At 43.6% G+C, this 24,037-nt stretch overlaps 1 protein-coding gene across 5 annotated transcripts in view; it reads left to right on the forward strand.

Annotated features, from left to right (window-relative positions):
• FLNB (filamin B) overlaps positions 1 to 24,037 on the forward strand; it is a 143,305-nt gene that overhangs the window by 57,603 nt on the left and 61,665 nt on the right. For all 5 annotated transcript variants that reach the window (XM_047097648.1, XM_047097649.1, XM_047097650.1 and 2 more), the window contains exons 3-11: positions 2,516 to 2,613; positions 5,300 to 5,447; positions 13,121 to 13,239; positions 14,278 to 14,355; positions 15,780 to 15,942; positions 16,772 to 16,969; positions 19,561 to 19,698; positions 21,226 to 21,352; positions 22,430 to 22,566. In XM_047097648.1, coding sequence (XP_046953604.1) covers positions 2,516 to 2,613; positions 5,300 to 5,447; positions 13,121 to 13,239; positions 14,278 to 14,355; positions 15,780 to 15,942; positions 16,772 to 16,969; positions 19,561 to 19,698; positions 21,226 to 21,352; positions 22,430 to 22,566 — 1,206 coding nt within the window. The remainder of the gene's footprint in view (positions 1 to 2,515; positions 2,614 to 5,299; positions 5,448 to 13,120; positions 13,240 to 14,277; positions 14,356 to 15,779; positions 15,943 to 16,771; positions 16,970 to 19,560; positions 19,699 to 21,225; positions 21,353 to 22,429; positions 22,567 to 24,037) is intronic.

Here is a 24,037-nt window from a genome sequence, read left to right on the forward strand (position 1 = left end):
GTTTTAGCCCCCTGTAAGAGCAAAGGGAGCTAAAACTGGCTCTGTTTACCTTCTAGGTGTATCCATTGACTTTTTGAGCATTGAACTCAGTTATTTACCCAAATCCCCAATGAATCCTGTAGTTCTTGGAGCAGGTTTAGCTTCCAGACTCCAAAGTCCTGCCTCTTCCCACAGTTGGTGCCTGGTTTCCCATTGACTTCAGCAGAAACACGTGGCCCTGTTAGTTGACTTGGCATGAAAATCTAAAAACTTCCATTGAGTGGAAAGTACCCATTTTTATCAACCACTGGGTGACTATACATGGCTTTCTCCACCCTTTTTTTTCTTCGTTGCTATGGAATAGTGCTTGGTCAGGATCCAGTTGGAGGCTTTCCCCCCTTTTCTGAGTGGTTGAGTGCACACCAAGGTAGTAATTATCCTCACTGGATGGTTTAGATTGATGGGTAGAGTTTGCTGGTACACACTCCGTAGAAAAACCAGAGCCTGTGTTTATATGCACCCTCAAGATTGTTTCTAATAAAAAATTTACTTTAATAATCATATTTTCCATTTACGAATACTCTGTATATGCTGGTCGCATTAGTTTTTAGTAAGCTAATGGTTCCCGACACTCCAAGCAGAGCTGGCTAGCCTATGTTGGACAGGGAGGGCAGGCTAACTCCAGGCCTCATTCTGTCTTGAAAGCCTATAAGTTGGTGATGTCCCAAACTAACTCAAAGCTCAGCATTAGTTAACTTCCCAGCACCCTCTTTCTTGCTTCCACCGAAAGACACATTTCAGGATACCTCTTTACCAGTTTAAACCTGTGGATGTTTACTTCAGTCCTATACTTCTCCTGTTTACAGAGGCTTTTAAGATGATTCTAGGTTTGGGCTTTTGGGCAAGTGGATTTTTGAATTATACAGAATACAGTTGCTAGTGCAGTCTTTTTAGATGTATCTAGGAATAGGATTGTGATATTTTGACTTATAAAAGAAACATATATTTTAGTCTTTGTCCCTTTCCTGGCACAGAGCTCCAAAAACCCTTGGAATTTAAGTGATAAGAGCCAGGACAATGGTTCCTTTCAACCACACCTGAGTTTATGTTAATGAGATGACTTTTAGACAGCTGCTAAGGATGGGGGCAGGTGATTAGAGGGTCCCAACTGTTAGCCCTATCTCCTAACCACCAAGGTTAGAGGAGAGGAGATGGAAGTTGAGTTAATCACTAGTGGCCAGTTATTTAATCAATCATGACAACATGTTGAGGTCTCCACAAAATTCCTTGAACTATACATTTGAGGGAGCTTTCAGATTGGTAAACACAAGGAGGTGCTGGGAGGGTGGTGCACCTGGAAAGGGCATGGAAGCCCCACACGCCTTCTCCCATACCTTGCCATATGCATCTCTTTCACCTGGTTGTTCTTGAGTTGTAACTTTTTTTTTAATTAGAAATTTTTTTTTTTAATTTTTTGAGTGAGAGTGGGGAAGGGGCAGAAAGAGAGAGGGACAGAGGATCCAAAGCAGGCTCTGTGCTGACAGGCTGACAGCAGCAAGCCCGATGTGGGGCTCGAACCCACAAACCACGAGATTATGACCTGATACAAAGTCAGATGCTCAACTGACTGAGTCACCCAGGCATCCCAAGTTATAGCCTTTTATTTAAAAAAAAATGTTTAAGTTTATTTATTTATTTTGAGAGGGAGTGTGTGCACATGTGTGAGCAGGGGAGGGGTAGAGACAGGAGAGAGAGAATCTCAAGCAGGCTTCATGCTGTCAGTGCAGAGCTTGATGCAGGGCTTGATCTCTTGAACCTGTGAGATCATGACCTGAGCTGAAATCAAGGTTCAGACGCTTAACCAGCTGAACCACCCAGGCACTCTGAGTTGTAGCCTTTTCTAAGAAATCAATAATCTAGCAATTAAATGGTATTCCTGAGTTCTGTGATCCACTCTGGTTAACGATTGAATCTGAGGAGGCGTTGTGAGAACCTGCAATTTATAGAATGGTCTGTTAGAAGTCCAAGTGACAGCCTGGACTTGCATTTGTGCAGTGGGGGAAGGGGACAGTCTTATGGGACTGAGCCCTTAACCTGTGGGATTTTACACGATTTCTACATAGATTGTATCAATTTTGAGTTCAATTGTAGAACATCCAGCTGGCGTGAACCCTACACGTTTGGTGACTGGACTACAGAAGTGCAAATGTGGTAGGGGGGAAAATCCCCTGTAAAAAGGCACCAGGCTCAAATAGGCTTTGTTTATTTATTTATACCACACCTTCAAGGAATGAATAATCTCTGTGTTAATGCAAGAAAATAACGGCCTGAAGGAGAATTCTCAGTTTAGACTCAGAATAGTTTCTACTCTGGAGGAGTGGATACTTTTTGCCCTTAAAATATACAGTTCACTGTGATTTTAGGAAGAAATTGTTCTCTGAATTAAGATACCAAAGGGGTTTAATTTAAGCACATGGCTTCCTTTAATCTTTTCAGTGAGTTAATATTAACAGAATCTTTTGTGTCATATTAACAGGTCTGTGTCCAGACTGGGAATCCTGGGATCCACGAAAGCCTGTGGACAATGCACGGGAAGCTATGCAGCAAGCAGACGACTGGCTGGGTGTCCCACAGGTATATATACAAGCAACACCATGTCCCATGGGGCTATTTCCATCCTCCAGCTTGTTCTGAGACTCTGTGGATGCCTCTTTTGGTGTGGCAGGCAGTCTGACATCCTCAGCCTCAGCCCTCAGAGAGTATTGCCTATGACACTCTCCCCTCTTCCTCAGTTTACCCATAATAAGAGGTTCCCATTGACGTAGGTGCTTGTAGATCATTCAGAAATCTTCACAGTGCTCTGTCACATGTGGAAAATTTTCTAGTGTTTCTGCTCCAAAGATCTCAAAGACTGTCTTGAGATACAAGACTGCAAATGTAGACTTTAATGATTAGGTTGAACTGTAAGAAATAGCCAATATTTGACCACTTTTTACATATTTTAGAAGTTTTTTTTAAGATTCAGTATCTTGGGGCGCCTGGGTGGCTCAGTCGGTTAAGCATCTGACTTCGGCTCAGGTCATGATGTCACAGTCTGTGGGTTCAAGCCCCACATCGGGCTCTGTGCTGACAGCTCAGAGCCTGGAGCCTGCTTCTGATTCTATGTCTCCCTCTCTCTGTCCCTCCCCTGCTCATGCTCTGTCTCTCTCTGTCACAAAAATAAATAAAAACATTTAAAAAAATTAAAAAAAAAAAAGATTCAGTATCTTAGGGAAAGTCATAGGACTTAGAAGTTTTTTTTTTAAATTTAAACCAGGATAACCTACCATTATTGGAAATTGTGGAAGAATTTGTATTGCTCCTAATCCTGTCACAGGAATATGACAAGAGAACTTGGAAATTGAATAAATCTTGGATACCATTGACAGTAGCCACATTACGTAGTTGAGGTCTTGTCTTCTAAGGTTTTTCAAGGAGGCTAAAAAACTCCCTCTGATATTTAAATACCAAGACTCCCATATTTGAAGCCCTGGTCAAGAGAACTTGTAGGTGGCCAGTGCCGTGGATGGATGACCTCACCACTGGTTACATTATGGACTAAGTAATCAGCGCCGAGTTCAGTGTATTTTGTAATAGGATCCCTTGGGAGATAGAAAATTTTGCCTGTATTTCTTTGGTTTTGACATCATGTCTCTGCTTCATGGCCCATTTCTTGGCTCTCCCACCCTCAGTAAGTGGTGTGGTATCTTTTTCATCTCCTCTTAAACCTAAAACCATCTCCTTTTGACATACATGTGATGTTGGCACTGTATAGTTGTTGAGGGAGCTGCCTGGAAGAAATGTCAAATCAATGCACATCCGACATTTTATGGAATGAGTGAAGGCAATTGTTCAAACCCAAGTAGCTGTTCTGTTGCTGGAGGATAATGATCAGTATGTTTTCTGGTGTGTGTGTGTTACTTTGGGGTGAGGGAAGCTGGGTATATATGTTATTCATCTGCATTTAGTTAACCCAGTTCATGAGACAGAGCCTTCTGTTGGTCTGAGGAGTACTGCCTTACCTTACCTCCTCAGCGCCCTTACTGGGGCAGAGAGATTTTTTGTACTGTTTAGGACTAGGTCAGGTAGTAGGCCTGAGGCTGTGATGCCTTCAAGGAGGCTACCTGCCGAGCATGGGTGTAATCTTGCTCCTAGGCTACATGTCAGGAGAAATTAACTTCCTCCCTATTTTTTTTAATGGCTCTTAATGTATTGAAACCCATTGTCATCAGCTCAGGCCGCTCTAACAAAATACCATAGATTGGATGGTATAAACAACGGAAGTTTATTTCCCATATCTGGAGGCTAGAAGTCCAAGAGCAAGGTGCCAGCAGAGTCAGTTCTTGGTGGGGGCCCTCTTTGTGACTTGCAGACAACTGGCTTCTTGCTGTGCCCTCACATGGGAAAGAAAGAGAGGTCTGGTCTTTCCTTCTCTTAATAAGAGCATTAATCCCATCCTGGGGGCCCTATCCTCATGACCTCATCTAAACCCACTTACTTCCCTTGGGCCCCACCTCCTAATACCATTACCCGGGTGGTTAGGGCATCAGCATGTAACAAGACCACAGATCTAATATGTTGCTGTGTTCTCTCTTTTTTTTTTATTACTATTTTTTATTGGTAGCAGAGTTAACAGAGATGCAGGCAATGGGTAGATGAGCAAAGGGAAAGGCCAGTTTATGTGCTTTTTGGTAATATGTGCAAATCCTGTGTATACTTGTTTCTTCTTCCTCCTCACTTGACATAGCTTACCCCTTCTGGAAAGTTTCCCCAGGGTAGGGGGTGAGCAGGCCTTTTTTGGAGGGTGGGTGTGCACCTCTGGAAATTACATATAGAATTGCCTGGAGGAGGGGCTCCTGGGTGGCTCAGTTGGTTAAGTGTCTGACTCTTTGATTTCAGCTCAGGTCATAATCTCATGAGCCATGGGTTCCACATTGGGCTTTGCACTGACAGTGCGGAGCCTGCTTGGGATTCTCTCTCTCTCCCTCTCTCTCTGCCCCTTCCCTGCTCGTGCACGTGTGCACGCATTCTCTCTCTCTCTCAAAATAAATAAACGTTAAAAAAATTGTCTGGAGGGGGTCCTCAGCTTCCGAAACGAATAATGACACCTCTAAAAGGTTAAAAACACTGACACTGGCATGTAATTTGATATAATTTCACTTAATTTAGAGGCTGACTCAATTTCTTAATGTCTATAGTGTTTGACTTGAGACATTTGCAAAAACTTTAGCGGTTATAAGTGATGTACTCTGGGTGTTCACCTACCATGCTGTTATTCTAGGTCATCACTCCTGAAGAAATTATTCACCCTGATGTGGATGAGCACTCGGTGATGACTTACCTGTCCCAGTTCCCCAAAGCCAAGCTCAAGCCGGGGGCTCCTCTGAAGCCCAAACTCAACCCGAAGAAAGCCAGGGCCTATGGCCGAGGTAAGCACTGGTCTTGCTGGGTTTGAGACTTGTCCTCTGGTCTTAGACATGATTATGTGGCTTCAGGAAGAAGGTTCTTAGAATCAAGAATGTATAGGCTTGATCCTTGAAGACCTCCCAGGCCTCCTTTGTCAGATGCTTTTTACCTCAAGGTCCATTTGTTCATGAGCAACTTTTCTGCTTTGTGAATCTAGGCTTTAAGAAATGCTGCTGCTGTAATGTGATGGAGAATGAGTTTATTGCATTGTGATTTTAGTGCAGTAACCGTGGGATGAAGACAGGACTATTTTCCCATTTTTCATATGAGAAATCAGAGAGGCCCGATCCACTGGGGATAGGGGGTGCAGGTGCCTGTGTCATCAGGCTGCTGATTCATTTCTCCTTTGGTCATGCTCATGCTGCTTCAGATTTCCACATGGGGAGGGAGCTCTTGTGACCCCCTGACAGACACTTCCTTGCTGAGACATCCTGTTTATGATCACTGAGGCCACTGCGGGCTGCAGGACAGTGTTCTGCTCAGAATGTTATGGTGGGGTAAAGGCATGTTGAGGCATTTGGTGTTCTGGCTGCCATCTGACTTCAAGTACACCAGCTTTTTAAGAACTGTTGTGTTTCAGCCCATGGTGGTTTCTGGTAAAGATTAGCCCCGTGAGCTACAACTTACTCCCTTTGTTATGGGGAAAGGAAGGAGTGCATTATATTTCTTAATTTTCGTAATTACAGTTGGGATCACATTTAGAGGCACAAGATATCTTGTATATCGTCTCCTAGAATCTGCAGTTCTAACCATTCTAACAATAGTTTTCTTGAGTCCTTTGTGTGTGTGTGTGTGTGTGTGTGTGTGTGTGTGTGTGGTTGTCGAATTCTTGAAAATGCACTGTAGGCATTGTGATAGTTCACTCACAAGCCTCTCCTAAAAATAGGGCATCCTCTTGTATAACCAGTCTTCATTATCACAGTAAGAAAATTAACAATTTCATATCAACTAATATCCAGTTTATGTGAAAATTTCCCTATTGTCCTAAAATTGTCTATCATAGTTTTGCTGTTTTATAAACCAAGATCTGATTAAGATTCACTACAGAGGCACTTCGGCGGTTTAGTCAGTTAGGGTCATGATCTCAGATTTCATGAGATTGAGCCCCACGTTGGGCTTTGTACTGACAGCACAGAGCCTGCTTGAGATTCTCAGTCCCTCTCTCTGTCTGTCCCCTCCCTGCACGTGTGTGCTGTCTCTCCAAAGAAAGTAATAATAAACTTAAAAAAAAAAGATTGACTTACTAATTTTGTTGTTTCTTTGGACTCTTTTTAGAGAAATGTGTTTTTTTTTGTTTTTTTTTTTTTTGAGAGAGAGAGAGAAGGAGAGCATGAGCATGGGAGGGACAGAGGGAAAGAGAGAGAAAAAGGGAGAGAGAGAATTCCAAGCAGGCTCTGCACTGAGTGCAGGGCCTGATCTCACAACTATGAGATCGTGACCTGAGCTGAAATCAGGTGTCAGGCTCTTAACTGACTGAGCCACCCAGGTGCCTATAGACTTTTTAAATCTAGAATAGCTTCCCTTAAAAAAATTTTTTTTATGTATAACATTGACTTCCTGAAGAGTGCAAAGCACTTGTCTTGTAACAAGATGTTCCATACACTCATTCCCTTTGAAAATAGCATTTCCCTACTTGGTGTCAGCTTAGTCTTAAGGTGACCAAGGGCCAGGTCAGTGGTGCTGTGTGCAGTTCTCAATCTTAGTGGTCAGGTTCTCATCTGTTTGTTTAGCATGATTTAGAACACTAGAGAGACCCTGATAGTTCTGGAACAAACCAACTTGCCTTTTGAGGTTCCTTTTGACATCGAGGTGGCACTGTGCAATCATTTGTGTGTATCGGGACTGGGCACTTTGTTTGAAGCCCTTCCCGGATGTGCATTCACTTAAAGGTTGGCTTGTCTGTGCTTGTTTTTTGTTTTTTGTTTTTTTTTTACTGTTTATGTATTTTAGAGACAGAGCACAAGTGGGGGAGGGGCAGAGAGAGCCGGAGACAGAATCTGAAGCAGGCTGCAGGCTCTGAGCCATCAGCACAGAGCCTGATGTGGGGTTTGAACCCACGAACCATGAGATCATGACCTGAGCCGAAGTTGGACGCTCAACCAACTGAGCCACCCATAAGCCCCTATCCATGCTTGTTTTAAAAGTGCTTTCCCTAAAGCATAACGAAGAGTGGTGGCTAGAATAAAGAATCTCTGATTTTCAAGGTTATGCTTCTTTAATAGCAAAAAAGCTTCAAACAGCAAAGTAAATCTCTTGTTGACAAAATTGGTCAAATGGATTGAATTTAATCAAGGCATAAAATGCTTGTTTGAGGTCACCTTATCACTGGCTGTCCAGTTTCCCCATTGTTAATGTGAAACGGTTTCCTTTCACGATGCTGTTTTCTAGAAAATGACTATTTGCTACAGTTCAGGAATGTAGCTAGTCATTGCCATTTCCTTCATCTGCTTTTTTTTTTTTAAAGATTTTATTATTAAAAAAAAATTCTTTTTAATGTTTATTTGTTTTTGACAGAGAGAGAGAGAGAGAGAGAGAGAGAGAGACAGAGCATGAGCGGGGGAGGGGCAGAGAGAGGGAGACACAGAATCCGAAGCAGGCTCCAGGCTCTGAGCTGTCAGCACAGAGCCTGACGCGGGGCTCGAACTCACAGACTGTGAGATCATGACCTGAGCCGAAGTCGGGTTCTCAACCGACTGAGCCACCCAAGCACCCCTTAAGATTTTATTTTTAAGTAATCATCCAACAGGGAACTCCAACTCACAACCCTGAGATCAAGAGTTGCATGTTCCACCTGCTGACCAGGTGGCCCTGATCTGCCTTTTAAAAATTTTATTTTATTTTTTATTTATTTATTTTTTAAGGTTTATTTATTTCTCAGAGAGAGAGAGAGAGAGAGAGAGAGAGAGAGAGAGCGTGCACACACAAGTAGGGGAGGGGCAGAGAAAGAGGGAGACACAGAATCTGAAGCAGGCTCCAGGCTCTGACCTGTCAGCACAGAGCTTGAACTCGTAAGCTGAGAGATTATGACCTGAGCCAAAGTCGGATGCTTAGCCAACTGAGCCATCCAGGCACCCTGATCTGCCTTTTTTAATATTTTCTGTCCTTGTGGAGAAAACGCACCTTAAAAAATATATATATATATGTACACACATACATGTATGTATTCATAGGTATATATGTTTTGCATTTTTTTGTTGTGGTAAAATATACATAAGATAACATTCCCTATGTTAACTGTTTTAAAATGTACCATTTAGTGACATTAAGTACATTCACCATGTTGTACAACTGTCTCTACCATCCATTTCCAGAATGTTTTCATCTTTCCAGACTGAAACTCTATACCCATTAAACTATAGCTCCCCATTTCCCCCTCCCCCAGCTCCTGGAAACCTCCATTCTCCCTTCTGTCTCTATGAATTTGCCGACTCTGGGTACCTCATGTAAGTGGAATCATAAAATATTTGTACTTTTGTGTCTGGCTTACTTCACCTAGTAAAATGTTTTCAGTGTTCACCCATGTCATGGCATGTGTTAGAATTTCATTCATTTTTAAAGCTGAATGTATATACCCCACGTATACACCACATGCTTTATCCATGCTTCCAACAACAGACATGTGAATTGCTTCCACCTTTAGCTACTGTGAATAATGCGGCTGTGAACGTGCGTGTGCAGGTATCTGAATCCCTGCTTTCAGTTTTTGGGTATATACCTAAAAGTGGAATTGGTGGATTGTAGAAGAATTCTGTGTCTGTTTTTTCTCTTTTTATCAGTAGGAGGCCAAGTGTCATTTTGGGCAACAGAGCCACACATCAGGCCACATGGGTAGAGCCTTAAGATTTTATCTTTGTCCTGTGGTGAGACCGAGGGCAGGGGCAGTTTTCTTTCTCTCTTGTGTGGCCATATTGCTTCATTTTTGCATAGTGAACCAAAGTACAGAGAACACTTCATCTTCTAGTTTCTAAAAGGATTGAGAGTGTTTTTGTTTTGTTTTGTTTTTTAATTTTATCTTTTGGACGTTGGCCAGATTGCAGTTACCAGCCGGTTGGCACTTGCAGATCTTACTCACTGAGACCCACTCACTGAAAGGATAGAGGGCTGGAGTGAGGCAAACTTACAGCCACAAACAGATCTTTGTGGTGGGCTTGCTTGCGGGGTTAGGTATGTTGAAAGCATGCATCCGTGAGCTAAGCGGAAACCTCTCTTAACACCATGTTCTGAGTAAAGCATTCACTGCAGAGCAAGCCTTAAGCGCCCTTGTGAGGAGTCTGGGGGAATGATTGTGTCCTTACAGTTAGCACAGCTGTGAGAGAGTTCACAGAGGCTGGGTGGGGTTCAGCCTCCTGACCAACCATGGTTATTAGCCAAGGTGGGCCAACCCAAGCCCAGCCTTGGGTAAGTAGCAGAGTAAATGATTTCTCAAGCTGTTGGAATCAGATGGACTAGGTATTTGTGCATATCTTAAGTCCATATTTATGCATTAAGTGACCTGATCATTACATACATTCTAAGCGAAAGAAGAATGTAGAACATAAAAATTGAAAACCCTGCTTCCCAACTGCTAATCCCATTCTTTCCTTCAAAGTCCGAGGTATTTCTTTCCTGCCTTTTTTCTGTGCCGAAATGAATTCCAACTATGTAGCTTCTTCAGTTTGCATTTCTTTTCTTTTTTTTAAATTGTTTTGAAGCTTATTCATTTTTGAGAGACAGAGTGTGAGTCAGGGAGGGGCAGAGAGAGACAGAGAGAGAGAGAGAGAGAGAGAGAGAGAGAGGAAGACACAGAATTCAAAGCAGGCTCCAGGCTCTGAGCTGTGAGCACAGAGCCTGACAGGGGGCTCAAACTCACGAATGGTGAGATCATGACCAGAGCCAAAGTTGGACACTTAGCCAACTGAGCCACCAAAGCACCCCTTAATATCATCGGAAGCCCAAAACATAATGAGCAATAGCAGTTGGTAGATCTTACAAATATTTTTAAAATATTGAGCAGGCTGCCAGAACCCAAGGCAGAAAATAGCAAAGTGGAATGACTTTGGGGTTAATAAATACAATCTTTTTTTTAAAGGTGTATGACAGAATATTAGCAAATAGTTAGCAATATATGATAATAATTATTCAGCATAATCAAGCAGAGTTTGTTCCAGGGATGCAAGGCTGGCACACTATTAGAAAATCAGTCAAAACAATCTACTACCAGGGCACCTGGGTGGCTCAGATGGTTAAGCATCTGACTCTTGATTTTAGCTCAGGTCATGATCTCACGGTTCATGAGATCAAGCCCTGAGTTGGGCTCTGCACTGACATCACAGAGCCTGCTTGGGATTCTGTCTCTCCCTCTCTCTCCATCACTCCCTCTGTTCAAGCAGGTGCATGCACGCGTGCTTTCTCCCTCTCTCTCTCAAAATAAATAAACATCAAATAAAAAATCTACTACCATAACTGGCCATAAAGAAGGAAAATCACAGGGTCACATCAATTGATACAGAAAAAGCATTTGACAACATTCAACAGGCATCCATGATAAGAACTCAGAAAGGAGTGCCTGGGTGTCTCAGTTGAGTGTCTGACTCAGGTCATGATCTCAGCCGGGATCCAGCCCTGTCAGGTGCTGTGCCTTCCCATAAAAGGGAAAATATAATACGTTGGACTTCACCAAAATTAAGCACATAAAAAATGTCATGAAGTGTGGCCTGTGCCTTGAAGTCTTGGCATGGCACATGAAGATTGGACTGTGTTGCTGAAGCTTTCTTATAGTGAAGGCACACTCCTGGATGACTCCACTCTCTTGCAAGACAAGTGCCCTTAGCCTCCACCCTGCAGGCCACCTAGACACCATCTCAAACAGAACTCAAAATGCTGTGGAGACAATGATTGGACTTTACTTTTAAAAACTATTTATTTATTATTTAGATTATTTTATTTTATAATTTTATTTTATTATTTATTTCCTAGAGAAAGAGAGAGTGAGTGAACAAGGGGCAGAGAGAGAGAGAGAGAGAGAAGCCCATGCAGGCTCTGCACTGTTAGCACAGAGCCTGAAGCGGAGCTTGAGCTCACCCAAAGTGGGGCTTGAGCTCACTTGATGTGGGGCTTGTACTCATGAACTATCAAATTATGACCTGTTCCAAAGTCAGATACTTAACTGAGCCACACAGGTGCCCCACTTTAAAAACTTTTTAGAACAATTTAAAACTTTTTGTAGTTAAGAGAACAAGAAGACAAACTTAAGGCCAGGAGAAAATATTTGGGAGCCACATATCCAACAAAGACCTAGTATCTAGAATAAAGAAGGAACTCTCAAAACTCAGTCGTAAAAAGAATCCAATTACTAAATGGGCGAAAGATGTGAACAGACATTTCACTGAAGGGTGTGTACAAATGGGAAAGAAGCACATGAAAAGATGGTCAGTATCATTGGCCATAAGAGAAATGCAAACTAAAACCATTACACATCTATCAAAGTGGCTAAAATAGAAAGTAATGATAATACCAGATGCTGGCAAAGATGCAGAGAAAGCAGATCTAGAGCACTCATCCATTGCTGGTGGGAATGTAAAATGGTGCAACCACTCTAGAACACAGTAGGGGCAGTTTCTTAAAAAGAACTAAACTTGTAACTACTATACAACCCAGCAATTGCACTCCTTGGCATTTATCCCAGAGGAATGAAAGCCTATGTTCATATACAACCCTGTACACTAATGTTTATAGCAGCTTTATCAGCAACAGACAACTGGAAACAACCCAAATGTCCTTCAGTGGGTAGATGGTTAAACAAATGGTGGTACATTCATATCATGGAATATAACTCAGCAATAAAAGAACAAACTATTGATACAGGCACCAACCTGGATGAATCTACAGAAAATCATGCTTAGTAGAAAAAGCCAACCCCAAAAGATTACATGATGTGTGATTCCATGTATATAACATTCTAGAAATGATAAAATTATAGAGATTGAGAACAGATTAGTGGTTGTTAGGGTGGGAAGAGGATGGGGTGGGAAGGGAGTGGGTATGGCGATGAGAGGGCAGCAACATGAAGGATCCCTGTGGGGATGGAAATGTTCTCTGTCTTGACTGTGTCAAGCTCAGGACTCTTGTGATACTGTAGTAGAGTTTTGTACGATGTAACATTTGGGGAACTGGATACAGGTATTATTTCTTTCACCTGCAGGTGTGTATCTCAAATTATTTTGCTCAGTCATCTCAAAATAAATAGTTTATTTAAAAAAATAATGATTGAATGCAATTTTTAAGCCTTTCAAGCAATACAGAATTGTCTTTAGTGAAAAATGAGCTCTTCTCCCATACCTCATTCCTCCTTCCCCCGTGTCACCTCCCTCAGGGCAAACCCCACTGGTAGTTACTGTGTTCATTTTTCATAGTTGTAGAGACTTCTACTGAATTTCTCTCAATATTTCAGAATTGGATATCACTTAAATAACAAGGACAAAATTAGGGCTTTTGACCTGTTTGATAATCCTTGTCACAGATGTTCTCATATGGTAGCTACAGGCTTGGGTCCCATCTCTCAGTTCCCCCAGAAGGAACAGAACAAGGGAACACTGTGGGTGATGGCCTATGTCAAGGCCCCCACCTAACTTGTAATGTGCTTCTGTAAACCTGACAGGAATCGAGCCTACTGGAAACATGGTAAAGCAGCCAGCCAAGTTCACTGTGGACACCATCAGTGCCGGGCAAGGAGACGTGATGGTGTTTGTTGAGGACCCAGAAGGGAACAAAGAGGAGGTATGTTGGAAGACGCTGCCACTCCATGGAACCTTTGGGGCTGTGACAGGGCCAGGGACCGTGCGTTCATTTTCTAAGAGGATCCTGTGGCTTAGAGCAGTCAGAATAATTGTCCCAGGACTATGCCTTGAAACGTAATAGAAATCAATACCCAAGGACACAGTGTTTAATAAAATAAGGGATACTTTGGATTTAGCAAAGGCCTTGTAAATTGAAGTTTCAGATGCTCAAGACCAGAATAACAACAATACTGATGCAGTACAATACAGCCACATACTGTTGCTTTACTCTCTTCCGAGACTGACTATCCTTGGTTCCTACCTCAGGGCCTTTGCCCATACTGTTCCTTCTATTTATCTTCATAACACTGGATTTTATTCCTGGTGCTTAGCACCATCTGAAATTCTACACTTACTGGTATATTGTCTGTTTCTCCCACTGACGCAGGGACTGTCCCTGATTTTTGGTATCTGACACTAGGCCTGGCATTTCATAAACTCTTTTTTTCTTTTTTTAATGTTTATTTATTTTTGAGAGAGAGAGACCAAGAGAAAGACAGAAACGGAGTGTGGGTAGGGGAGGGTCAGAGAGAGAAGGAGACAGAATCTAAAGCAGGCTCCAGGCTCCAAGCTGTCAGCACAGAGCCTGATGCGAAGCTTGAGCCCACAAACCAGGAGACCATGCCCTGAGCCAAAGTTGGATGCTTAACCAAATGAGCCACCCAGGCGCCCCCATAAACTCTTAATAATTACTGGACCAATAAAGGTTTAAGTTACTCGCTTTATGGTCCCTCTCATCTAGTGAGTTCCAACCCTGAGACAGTGGAGAGTTAGGACTTGGGTATACATTTGTGCTACATGACCTTGTTTCTGTGACTTTAGGTTGCTTCTTTCCTGGGGCATCCTTTAGAAGTGATGGTGCAGGAAATCGCCAGGACAGGGTCTTCACCTGGCACCTTGTGGCAGGGCCTTGGCTGGCATAGCATACTTTTACTGACACCCATCACCTTCTCTAACTATTGCTCATTTTCTGTCCTAGGCACAAGTGACTCCAGACAGTGACAAGAACAAGACATACTCTGTGGAGTATCTGCCCAAGGTCACCGGGCTGCACAAAGTAAGATGAGGTGTTCTGGCTGTTGCTTTGACTGCTCTTCTGGGCTTGTTTCAATATGTGTCTCTTAGGAGGGTTGAATTCTACTAGGTTCTTTGCAATGTCTTAAGATTTTTTAAACTCCATCTGGGTGACAAGTGGTTGTAGCTGCATGCCTGGAGTATAGGTGCTAAGCTGTGGGCTCTTTATCTTTAATGCTTCCTTAAGTACTCCTCTTTGGGGTGCTCCAGAGCATCTATAAGTATTGGGGCCTAAGTGTGGAGAAGGCCAGTTGAATACAGTCAAAGCCAGTGTCCCAGTCATGCACCTGGAAAAATGCTGGGGGTCTGGTCCCCAGGTTCTTCATCTCAACAACATTTTGAGTTCTATTTGAGTGGGTGTCCAGTTGGCCTATAGGACAGGAGCCAAGGGAGCCTTGCAAGAGAGTAGGGTGACCCAAGAGTGTGCCTTTCCTTGAAAGAAAGCCTTCAACAGCACACATGGGCCTATCCCTGTGTACCATGCTAATATTTTGAGACCTGGACCATACTTACTACCTTGGTTGTTAGTGAATTCACCTGGAATCATGGCTATAGATTTTTCTTACACCTTTAGGATATCACAAATTTAGGAGAAAAAAAATCTTGAAGGGAGCATTTATGATGTAATTAATTCTGTCAATTCATATGAAACCCAACTCCATGCCCCTTCAAATTTAAAAGATGAGAGCTCCAACTCAAATTTTTTTTAATTTTTTATTTTTACTTAAAAAAAATTTTTTTTAATGTTTATTTATTTTTGAGAGAAGAGAGAGACACAGAGCATGAGCAGGGAGGGGCAGAGAGAGAGGAGACACAGAATCTGAAGCAGGCTTCAGGCTCTGAGCTGTCAGCACAGAGCCTGATTCGGGGCTCGAACCCACGAGCTGTGAGATCATGACCTGAGCTGAAGTCGGACACCCAACTGACTGAACCATCCAGGCGCCCCCAACTCAAATTTTAAATGAAAATCTATACTGTATCTCAAATTTATGTATCTGAGAGTGATTTTTGGTCCCATGAAAAATATTTTGACTCTGGGTTTGAAATCCTGGAACTATACCTTGTACCACTAGGGGGGTCAGTGGCCCCTTCTGCAGCTGCCTTCAAGGGTCCCATGTCTACAGATTCAAGTATAAGTATTTGTTCATATCCTATTATATTGGCTAGCCATAACTGATGTAAGCATTTTTAGTTTGCTGAAAGCATGATGTCCTAGGCCCAGCCTTGTGGCCAATGGAGCCAGGTGGGAGTCCCATTCAAGTTGCTTAACCAGGGCCTCTGGTTCCAGCCACCTTTGTATGTATAGTTAGGAGGATGGAAGAGAAGATTGTTAATGCATGTGGCTTCATATGGTGGTCTCCCTGGGCAGGGAGAAGTGACTATATCTCATCTATCTGTCACCCGCAGGTTACAGTCCTCTTTGCAGGACAGCACATCTCCAAGAGCCCATTTGAAGTGAATGTTGACAAGGCGCAGGGAGATGCCAGCAAAGTCACTGCCAAAGGCCCAGGCTTGGAAACTGCTGGAAACATCGCCAATAAGCCCACCTACTTTGACATCTACACAGCAGGTATTGTGGACCAGGCTTTCTTCTGGAGCCTGAGATGATTCTCAGGAGCCCCAAAGGTTTGGGATGCCTGACTTTTTGTCTTTTCAAGCAACCAACAACAAAAGTGCCTTTTTCCAAGTGTGTTGGTTATGTTTATAGATTTTCCTAAAAAATTTTTCTTACATTTATTTATTTTTGAGAGACAGAGAGAGACAGAAAGTGAGCAGAGGAGGGGCAGAGAGAGAGAGGGAGACACAGAATCTGAAGCAGGCTCCAGGCTCTGAGCAAGCTGTCCGCACAGGGCCCAATGTGGGGCTCGAATTCATGAACTATGAGATCACGACCTGAGCTGAAGTCGAACACTCAACCGACTGAGCCACCCAGGTGCCCCATGTATTTATAGATTTTACTAAACCAGCTTTTCTTCTTTAAGATCTTACACTCAAGCTTGACTTTAGTTATTAATTATCAGGTAACTTCTGCACACATTTCTGACTTGAATAACCGTTGCAAAGAAACTAAGTTTTGAGAATCATCTGCTAGACCAAATTCTATGCAAGGCCAGGGTGGGGGCTGGTGGGGAGGAATAAGGATAAGGTGGGGAGGATAAGACACGATTCTTGGAACATCACTTTCTTTTCAGTGTAGAAAACTTAGAAAATATGGAATGGGAGAAAAGGAAAGTTTATGACCCTCCTCCCCCAACCAGAAAACAGTTGTTTGCGTCTTGGCATGGACTTTGACCTTCAGAGTACTTGTCTCCTTCGGTCTCCATCTTGTACCTGAGCTCATCCACAGTGAGTGTTCTGACAAGGTGACCTGGGCTCACAGAATGCTTGTTCTCTCCTAGGTGCCGGTGTGGGTGACATTGGTGTTGAAGTGGAGGATCCCCAGGGGAAGAACACTGTGGAATTACTGGTGGAAGACAAAGGAAACCAGGTGTATAGATGTGTGTACAAACCAGTACAGCCTGGCCCCCATGTGGTCAAGGTCTCCTTTGCTGGGGACACCATTCCCAAGAGTCCCTTCGTTGTACAGGTTGGGGAAGGTGAGTGCTGGGGTGGCCAAATATATCTGCTTCTGGCATTGAGGCTGACGGTGTGCACAGCTGGGCTCCGAGGCCAGGGGTATAGTGGGGGCCACACTGGACTTGCACCTGTTCCCTTTCTGCCAGGTCCCCTTTGGTGGGAAGTGGCTTGCTTTGTCCTCAAGATATTAATATGAACATCTTATTGTGAGCTGTGCGCTGACCTAAGTGCTTCACTTGTATTAACGCATTCAGTCCTCCCCAAAACACTCGTGTCAGAGGGTCGTCACTGAGAGATGCAGGACTGAGGCCATTTGGGCAGTTGGTGTCTGTGGCTGAGGTTGGCACCTGTGGCACTGCTGGTGCCCTGTGGACTCCACTGCTTGGCCTTTACTGGCCGTCAGGCACTTAGCATGACTGCATCTAATCATCACACCAACTGGTGTGTTTCAGGTGCTAAAATTATCTCCAGTTTTCAGGTGGAGACACTGAGGTTTGGATAACATAAAGTATCAGTGAGTACGGACTAGGCATCAGTAGAACTCAGGTCTCTTTTGACCCCTTACCCATGCTGCTAAACCCCTTCTGCAGCCAGAGCATGCTTTTTTCTCTAACGTCAGATCCCTTTCCTTCTGACTTTGTTGTTTTTGTTTTGTTTTCCAACTCTGTTGCCTTTTCTAACCAATACTTGCCTTTCCCTGTTCTGTCCTCTGCATCTGCATCCGTAGAACTGGCTTCTTCTCTGAATCCTACCTCTGGGTCAGCCTGGACCCCGAAGCTGTTGGCTTCCTAACTGAGAGCACTGGGCCAGAGGCATCTTGCTGGGTAAGGGCTGGTCGAATGGGACTTCCATGCCAGTTCCCTGTGCTACCTGCACACATTAGCTGGGCCTGTGCTGTTTGTGACCTCAAGACGTGACAGTGTGAGGGTCAATGTTACTTGTCTAGCTGGACCCCAAACCTGCTCTCTAGGTACATTGAAACATGTCTAAGACATCTCAAAATGGTGGAGGACCTGGTGGTTTCTTTCAAACTCTTTAGCTCCATTTAATGTTTATATGAACTGAGCAGTTACCCTTTTGATGTTGAGACTATTACCCGTGTTCAGAATTTCCATGAGTGTTTGGTTGTTTTTTTTAAGACACATAAAAACCCTCCGAGGGAAGTCCTGTCATCCTGTTGTGACTTATTTCTGGTATGACCGACTTTTCTCCTTTTGACAAAGGAAAAAAAACAAGACCGACATATTCATAAATAAAAGTCTCTTTGACATATGCAGGAAAGAATTTTTAACAGCTTTCCTGTTCTAATATTGTTTTCTGATTCTCTCTCACTTGTGGACTACATTTTTCACCTTGCATATCCATCCATCACTTGTACTATTTAGTATTTAATTGATAGAGTTTTTCTTTTGATGTACTCACCTTTCCACTACTTAACTGATTTCATATAAAAAAAGAATCTTCATGCCATTTTCACAATGGAAAACCAGTGTCACTTGCCATAAAGTGTGGCCATAAAACTTATGTTCATCCATGAACCAGCTAAAATAATCTCCAGCTCCTAGGATATGAGTATATCTTTTCGGGAAGCAGTTGTTTGCCAAATAGCCAGCTGAGAACATTGCAAGGTGGAGGCGCCAGAGGAGGAATTCTCTTCCTTCTATGCAGTAAAGAGTTTCATCCTCTGGAGTCATGATCTCACTTCTAGCATATAGAGAACTACCGAATGTGCAGTGTCAGATTTGGAAAGGAAAAGCTACTCAATAAACAATGTGACATTTTGCCCATTGCTTTCTCTTTTCTGTACATAAAAGAGTTGCCCAAGTTGGCAAAGAATTCCTAGGGTACAAGGATGCATTTTATCAACCATGGGACAGTAGTTTTGTGGGCCTGTCACGTAAGAAGTACCAGAAACTACCTTGGTCCTTAATTTTTTAGACTTCTGACTTCAGGTTTTTTAAACTAGATCCAGAAATCAAATGGAGAGTGGCGTTTACTGCTAATTGTTGCATTTATAGCCACCCACATTCTGATTACCTGGTGACAGCACTAAAATATTTGTCTGCCATGGCCAGGGTGGGGTTGAATGGGTCTCTTTTTGAGCTGTCCTCTGGCTCTTCATGCAGAAGATGATCACATTTCGACTTTTAGAAATGGTTGATCTGAAGTTGGGAACGTGGTCAGATGTTTTCAAGTGCTACATTTTTCAAATAGACTTGAAAAAGTTTGGTCTTCCCAATTACTGGGCCCTTGAGTATGGCAATGAGATTTAACTCTCCTTCACTACCAAGAGGATAAATGCCAGGATTCAGCGGGTTCCAGGAGCTCAGCAAATGCATGCTGTGCTTCTCCTTCTTTCTGTGCCAAAGTAACTGCCCCCCCCCCCGCCCCCACGCCCCTACTGTCCCTCTGCGGTGTGGTTGGACAAAGTTATGTTGTGTCCTTATTTGCTAGCCTGGTGTGTTCCCTGAACGGGACCCTTGGCCTCAGGCAACTGCTGCAGGCGCTCTGTGCAGAGCAAACATTTTCTTGGCGGGTGGCTCCAAGTTACCTTGGCTTGCTCAACTCTAGCGAATGAAAGGTTGAATTGGTGTCAAAACTGTGTTTGCAGCCTGTAGTCCAAACGCCTGCCGGGCCAGTGGCCGAGGCCTGCAGCCCAAAGGCATCCGCATCCGGGAGACTGCAGACTTCAAGGTTGATACCAAAGCTGCTGGAAGCGGAGAACTCGGTGTGACTGTGAAGGGTCCTAGTAAGTGCTGCTTTGTTTCCTCATCTCAGGTGTGACTTTGGCTGGCTTTGCAGCCATAGCATATGGATTTCATCCCACAGCTGGTTTTGATTGATCCCAGAGAGCTATGTCAAAGAGTTGAGGCACTCTGGGCTCCATGGGGATTGGTTGATTAGTTACGTCTACCCTGGATACAGGTGGGAACAGTGGTAGCTTGACCGCCTCACATATTAAGGCTTCTGGGAAAAGAAAAAGCAGTGATGCAATAGAGTTTGAGAAGTGCTCTCCTTGGAATGACAACCTGAAGTGGCTTATTTTTTATTTGAGGAAACCTAGGCTCGAGAGAAAGGGTCTTGCCCAAGGTCACACAGCTCATAAGCATCTGGGCTGGAATTCAAGTGCAGTCTCTAAAGCCAGTAATTTTCCCACTACAGGTTACATTTTATAGATGATGAAATTATGCCAAGTACCTAATTACTATGATCAGTGCTTATAGAAGGAGAATAAAATTCCCCTAAGATTAAGTTTTCTTTGTAGATAACTGCTGTTCATGGAGGGGTGGGTTGCACTCTGCAACTCATTCTTCTTCCCTTTTTGGGGAGGGAGGCCGCAGACACAAGGTCAGGTGTCTGCTCTGCTTGTGTTTTCCCCTGCCGCAGATAAGCAGCTCTCCATTGCTGGCTGCAGGTGTAGCAGCCCTCAGTGGGAATGTGAACTTCCTATGCCAAGGTTTCTCCCACCCTCTGTGTTCCCAACAGGCTGGGGCAGGAGTGTTCTGAGCTCCAGGAGGTTAATATTTGATCTCAGAGCACCAAGCTGTGAGGAGGGCTGTGCTCTAAGGGTGGCCAAGGTTCTAGACTGCCCAGACCTGGAGCCAACCTACTCTGGGGCTGCCCTCCTTGCTGGCTTGTTGCTACAGGAGCCAAGGAGGCATTTTCTCTGACCTTGGATTCTCGCTTGACTAAGTGGCTTTCCCAGCCAAACCTCAGGGCTCAACATAAAACAAGTTCCTACCTGATGGCTCAGTCTGGAGTTTGTGGTGCAGCATCTAAAACCTGTCCTCTTGTGGAGAGCATACAGGAACTTTCTCACTTTTGTCGTCCAGCTTTGAAAAAAGATGTGCGAGGGCAGTAATTTATGCCAGAAATTCATGCCAAATACTCCTAAGGGTTCTGTCCCTCCTCAGTTTTGTGAGAGGCTAAGACAGCTAGCTATGATCGTTAAGGAAAATTGAGATAGGACTAGATTTGTCTGAATATAGTCCCAGGAGGTCCAGGACCTTGTGGCCTTCTTTTAGCTCAGCGAGCCTACTAATGCCGTTTAGCTGGGAAGTCTTCCTTTTCCCCACACTTTGAGGCAGAAATGGATCTATTTTTAGGCTTGGATTAATCTCCTAGGTTTTGAGGGTCTCACACTCTGAGGCAGCCCACTTCGTTTCCCTCTGTGGCTTATGTCTTATAGATATTGCTGTCTTTCTGCTCTCGTCTTTTGGATGCTTGTTCTGAGCCTGGAATTGCATTGGAAAGATGGTGTGCTTTCTTCCCACAGAGGGTCTGGAGGAGCTGGTGAAACAGAAAGGCTTTCTGGATGGAGTCTATGCATTTGAGTATTACCCCAGCACCCCGGGGAAATACAGCATTGCCATCACGTGGGGGGGACACCACATTCCAAAGAGGTGAGTCTCCAGCTGGAGTTGCGTCTTCTCTGGAGGCGTGCTCAGTCCAGGGAAAGAGATCTGCTTTGTTGAAAACTTTTTTTTTTTTCCTCATAGCAGCACACAGACATTTGGCCTGTTCTCAAAAACAGCAGAAAGTCACTGTGGTTTCGGCTGCCTTGCTTTAAATCAAATGCTGGTGGTTTGGGGCTGGTGGAGGGCGGGGGGTGGGGGAAGCAGGGAAGTTAGAAGGAGCAGTAATAGAGAGCAAATGGGCTGTGTGTCTATATACCCTTATATAAACTAAGATTCTCTTTCTTTCAATGTGTGCCTCTGTTCAGGAATGCCATGGGGGTAAAGTCTGCCATGGTTTACATTAAAATTCTCTACGTGAGTGCAGTCACGAGCCAAGGGACGCAGACTCCAGCTTTGTCTTGTGGGCATCACAATTACCCTCCCCTGTTCATGTGTTTTCCAGCTTTCCTGGGGGCAACTTTAAACTCTGAATAAATTCCATTTACCTTGACAAATATCTGGGCATTACAGGGTTCTGAGAATCTAAGCAAACTTTTTTTTTAAGTTTATTTATTTATGCAATCGCTACCCCCAGCATGGGGCTCAAATGAGCCCCGTGTTCTACTGACTGAGCCAGCCAGGCACCTCTCTAAGCAAACTTTCTTTTTTTTTACTTTCCCATATCAAAGTTAAAGCGTATTCATTCATGTAGGAGATAAAGCCTATTCAACCTAGTTTTCTTCTTTATAAGCAGGATCTAGAGAAGTATGCTGTCTCTTACCATCCAGAGCTCACAGTCTGGTGAGGTCTACATTCAAGAGTGAATGATCAGAAGGATATTGCAAGGCAGTGTGTCTTGAGTGCCCACCCAGTGGCCACCTGAGTGCCCCGAGGCAGCCACAGTCCTTTATATTGTTGACATAACAATGACCGTGGGGGCACCTGTGTGGAGGAAGGGGTTGGCTAGATAGACATTGGGACTGTAGGTAAAAGGAGTGGAAAAAATATGTGCAAACAACTTATGGCTGTTTGTAGTCTCTTCTTTGTTCTTCTTTAATGCTTTTTTTGTTCCTTTTCTCTTAGCCCCTTTGAAGTTCAAGTTGGCCCTGAAGCAGGCATGCAGAAAGTTCGTGCATGGGGCCCTGGCCTCCACGGTGGGATTGTCGGGCGGTCGGCAGACTTCGTGGTAGAGTCCATTGGCTCTGAAGTGGGGTCTTTGGGTAGGTGGAAGCAGCTGGCCAGCGGCTTCTGGAAAGCTGAGATTACATGAGGCCTGGTCCCAATGTCAGGCTGAGAGTTGAGTCCTCCTCCAAGCTTCACTACCCTTAGCCCCCTTGCCTCCTGACCATCCGTGGCCAGCTCTGGATACAGCTGTGGGATTGGGATTTTCATTTTCCTCTTGCCCTTCAAGTTGCCCTCTGCCTCTTCATTAATTCCAAGGACAGAGATTTTCTATGGATGTTGTGCTTGAAACAGTGCTTGAAACATAATAGGCACTCTGCAAGTAATTGTTGCCTGAATTCTTAGTTTAGATGAATGAATAAATTTTGCTGAAATTTGAAATTTGGAGAATAAATGTTCTTTGGAGCATAACAGAGTATATTTTATTTTACTTATTTTATTATTTTTTTTTAGTTTACTTATTTATTTTGAGAGAGAGAGAGAGAGAGGCAGAGATAGGGGGAGAGATAGGGGGAGAGAGATGATCCGAAGCAGGTTCTACACTGTCAGAGCAGAGTTCGATGTGGGGCTCGAACCTACTAACTGTGATATCATGATCTGAGCCAAAGTCAAGAGTCAGATGCTCAACTGACTGAGCCACCCAGGCACCCCGATTTTAAATACATATCTGATGTAAATAGAATCACTTTAGATCAGTGGTCAGCAAACCTGCTCTATAAAGAACCAGATAGCAAATGTTTTAGTATTGTAGGCCGTATTCTCCCGGCTGCAACTGTTTAAGTCTGCAGTTGTAGCACAAAAGCAGCCATAGAAAATATAGAATTGAAGGAATGTGGCTGTGTTCCAGCAAAGCCTTATTTACAAAAACAGGTACTAGGTCAGTTTGGCCCACTGGCCATAGTTTGGTGACTATGTGTTTTAGGTAGTAAAAATAAGCAAACCAGAAAAAATAAGAAATCACCTTTAGTGTTTCCTTCTAGAGGGATAATGAGTGTTTTGGTATGATATTAAACCTTTTGGCATATCCTTCCAGACGTTTTTTCTGTACATTCACACCTAAATATTGATATGCCACAATAAATATCTAGGGGTAATCTTTGTATCTTGTGCCTCAGATAAATATAGGCCATGTCTTGATTTTCCATGGCTTCTTTGGACTTCCATTGCATGGATACGTCTACCATTGGGCTTTCCTGTTATTTCCGTGGTTTTCTTAAAGACACAATGCTGAGTACACATACTTAGTACCATTGTTTACACATATCCTTGATTATTTCCTTCAGATGAAAACCCGGAAGAGGATTTGGTGGGGCAAGGGTGGGCATTGATTTAAGGTTTTGGTTGACCTTCCTTATTAGATGATGTTTAAAAGAAAAACAAAAAGCATAGTATAAAATCCAGCCCTTCCACCTCTTGTAAAGGCTCAGTGGGCTTGTTTTTGTAGGAAAGGGGCACAGATTTCAGTCTTCTGGCTGATACTTGGGTTTGAGGGAGTGAGTTGGTAGTAAC

Source organism: Lynx rufus, unplaced genomic scaffold, assembly GCF_022079265.1.
Source record: "Lynx rufus isolate CCGP_SWC_20201006 ecotype Redwood Valley unplaced genomic scaffold, mLynRuf1.p SCAF_4, whole genome shotgun sequence".
Classification (NCBI taxonomy): Eukaryota; Metazoa; Chordata; class Mammalia; order Carnivora; family Felidae; genus Lynx; species Lynx rufus.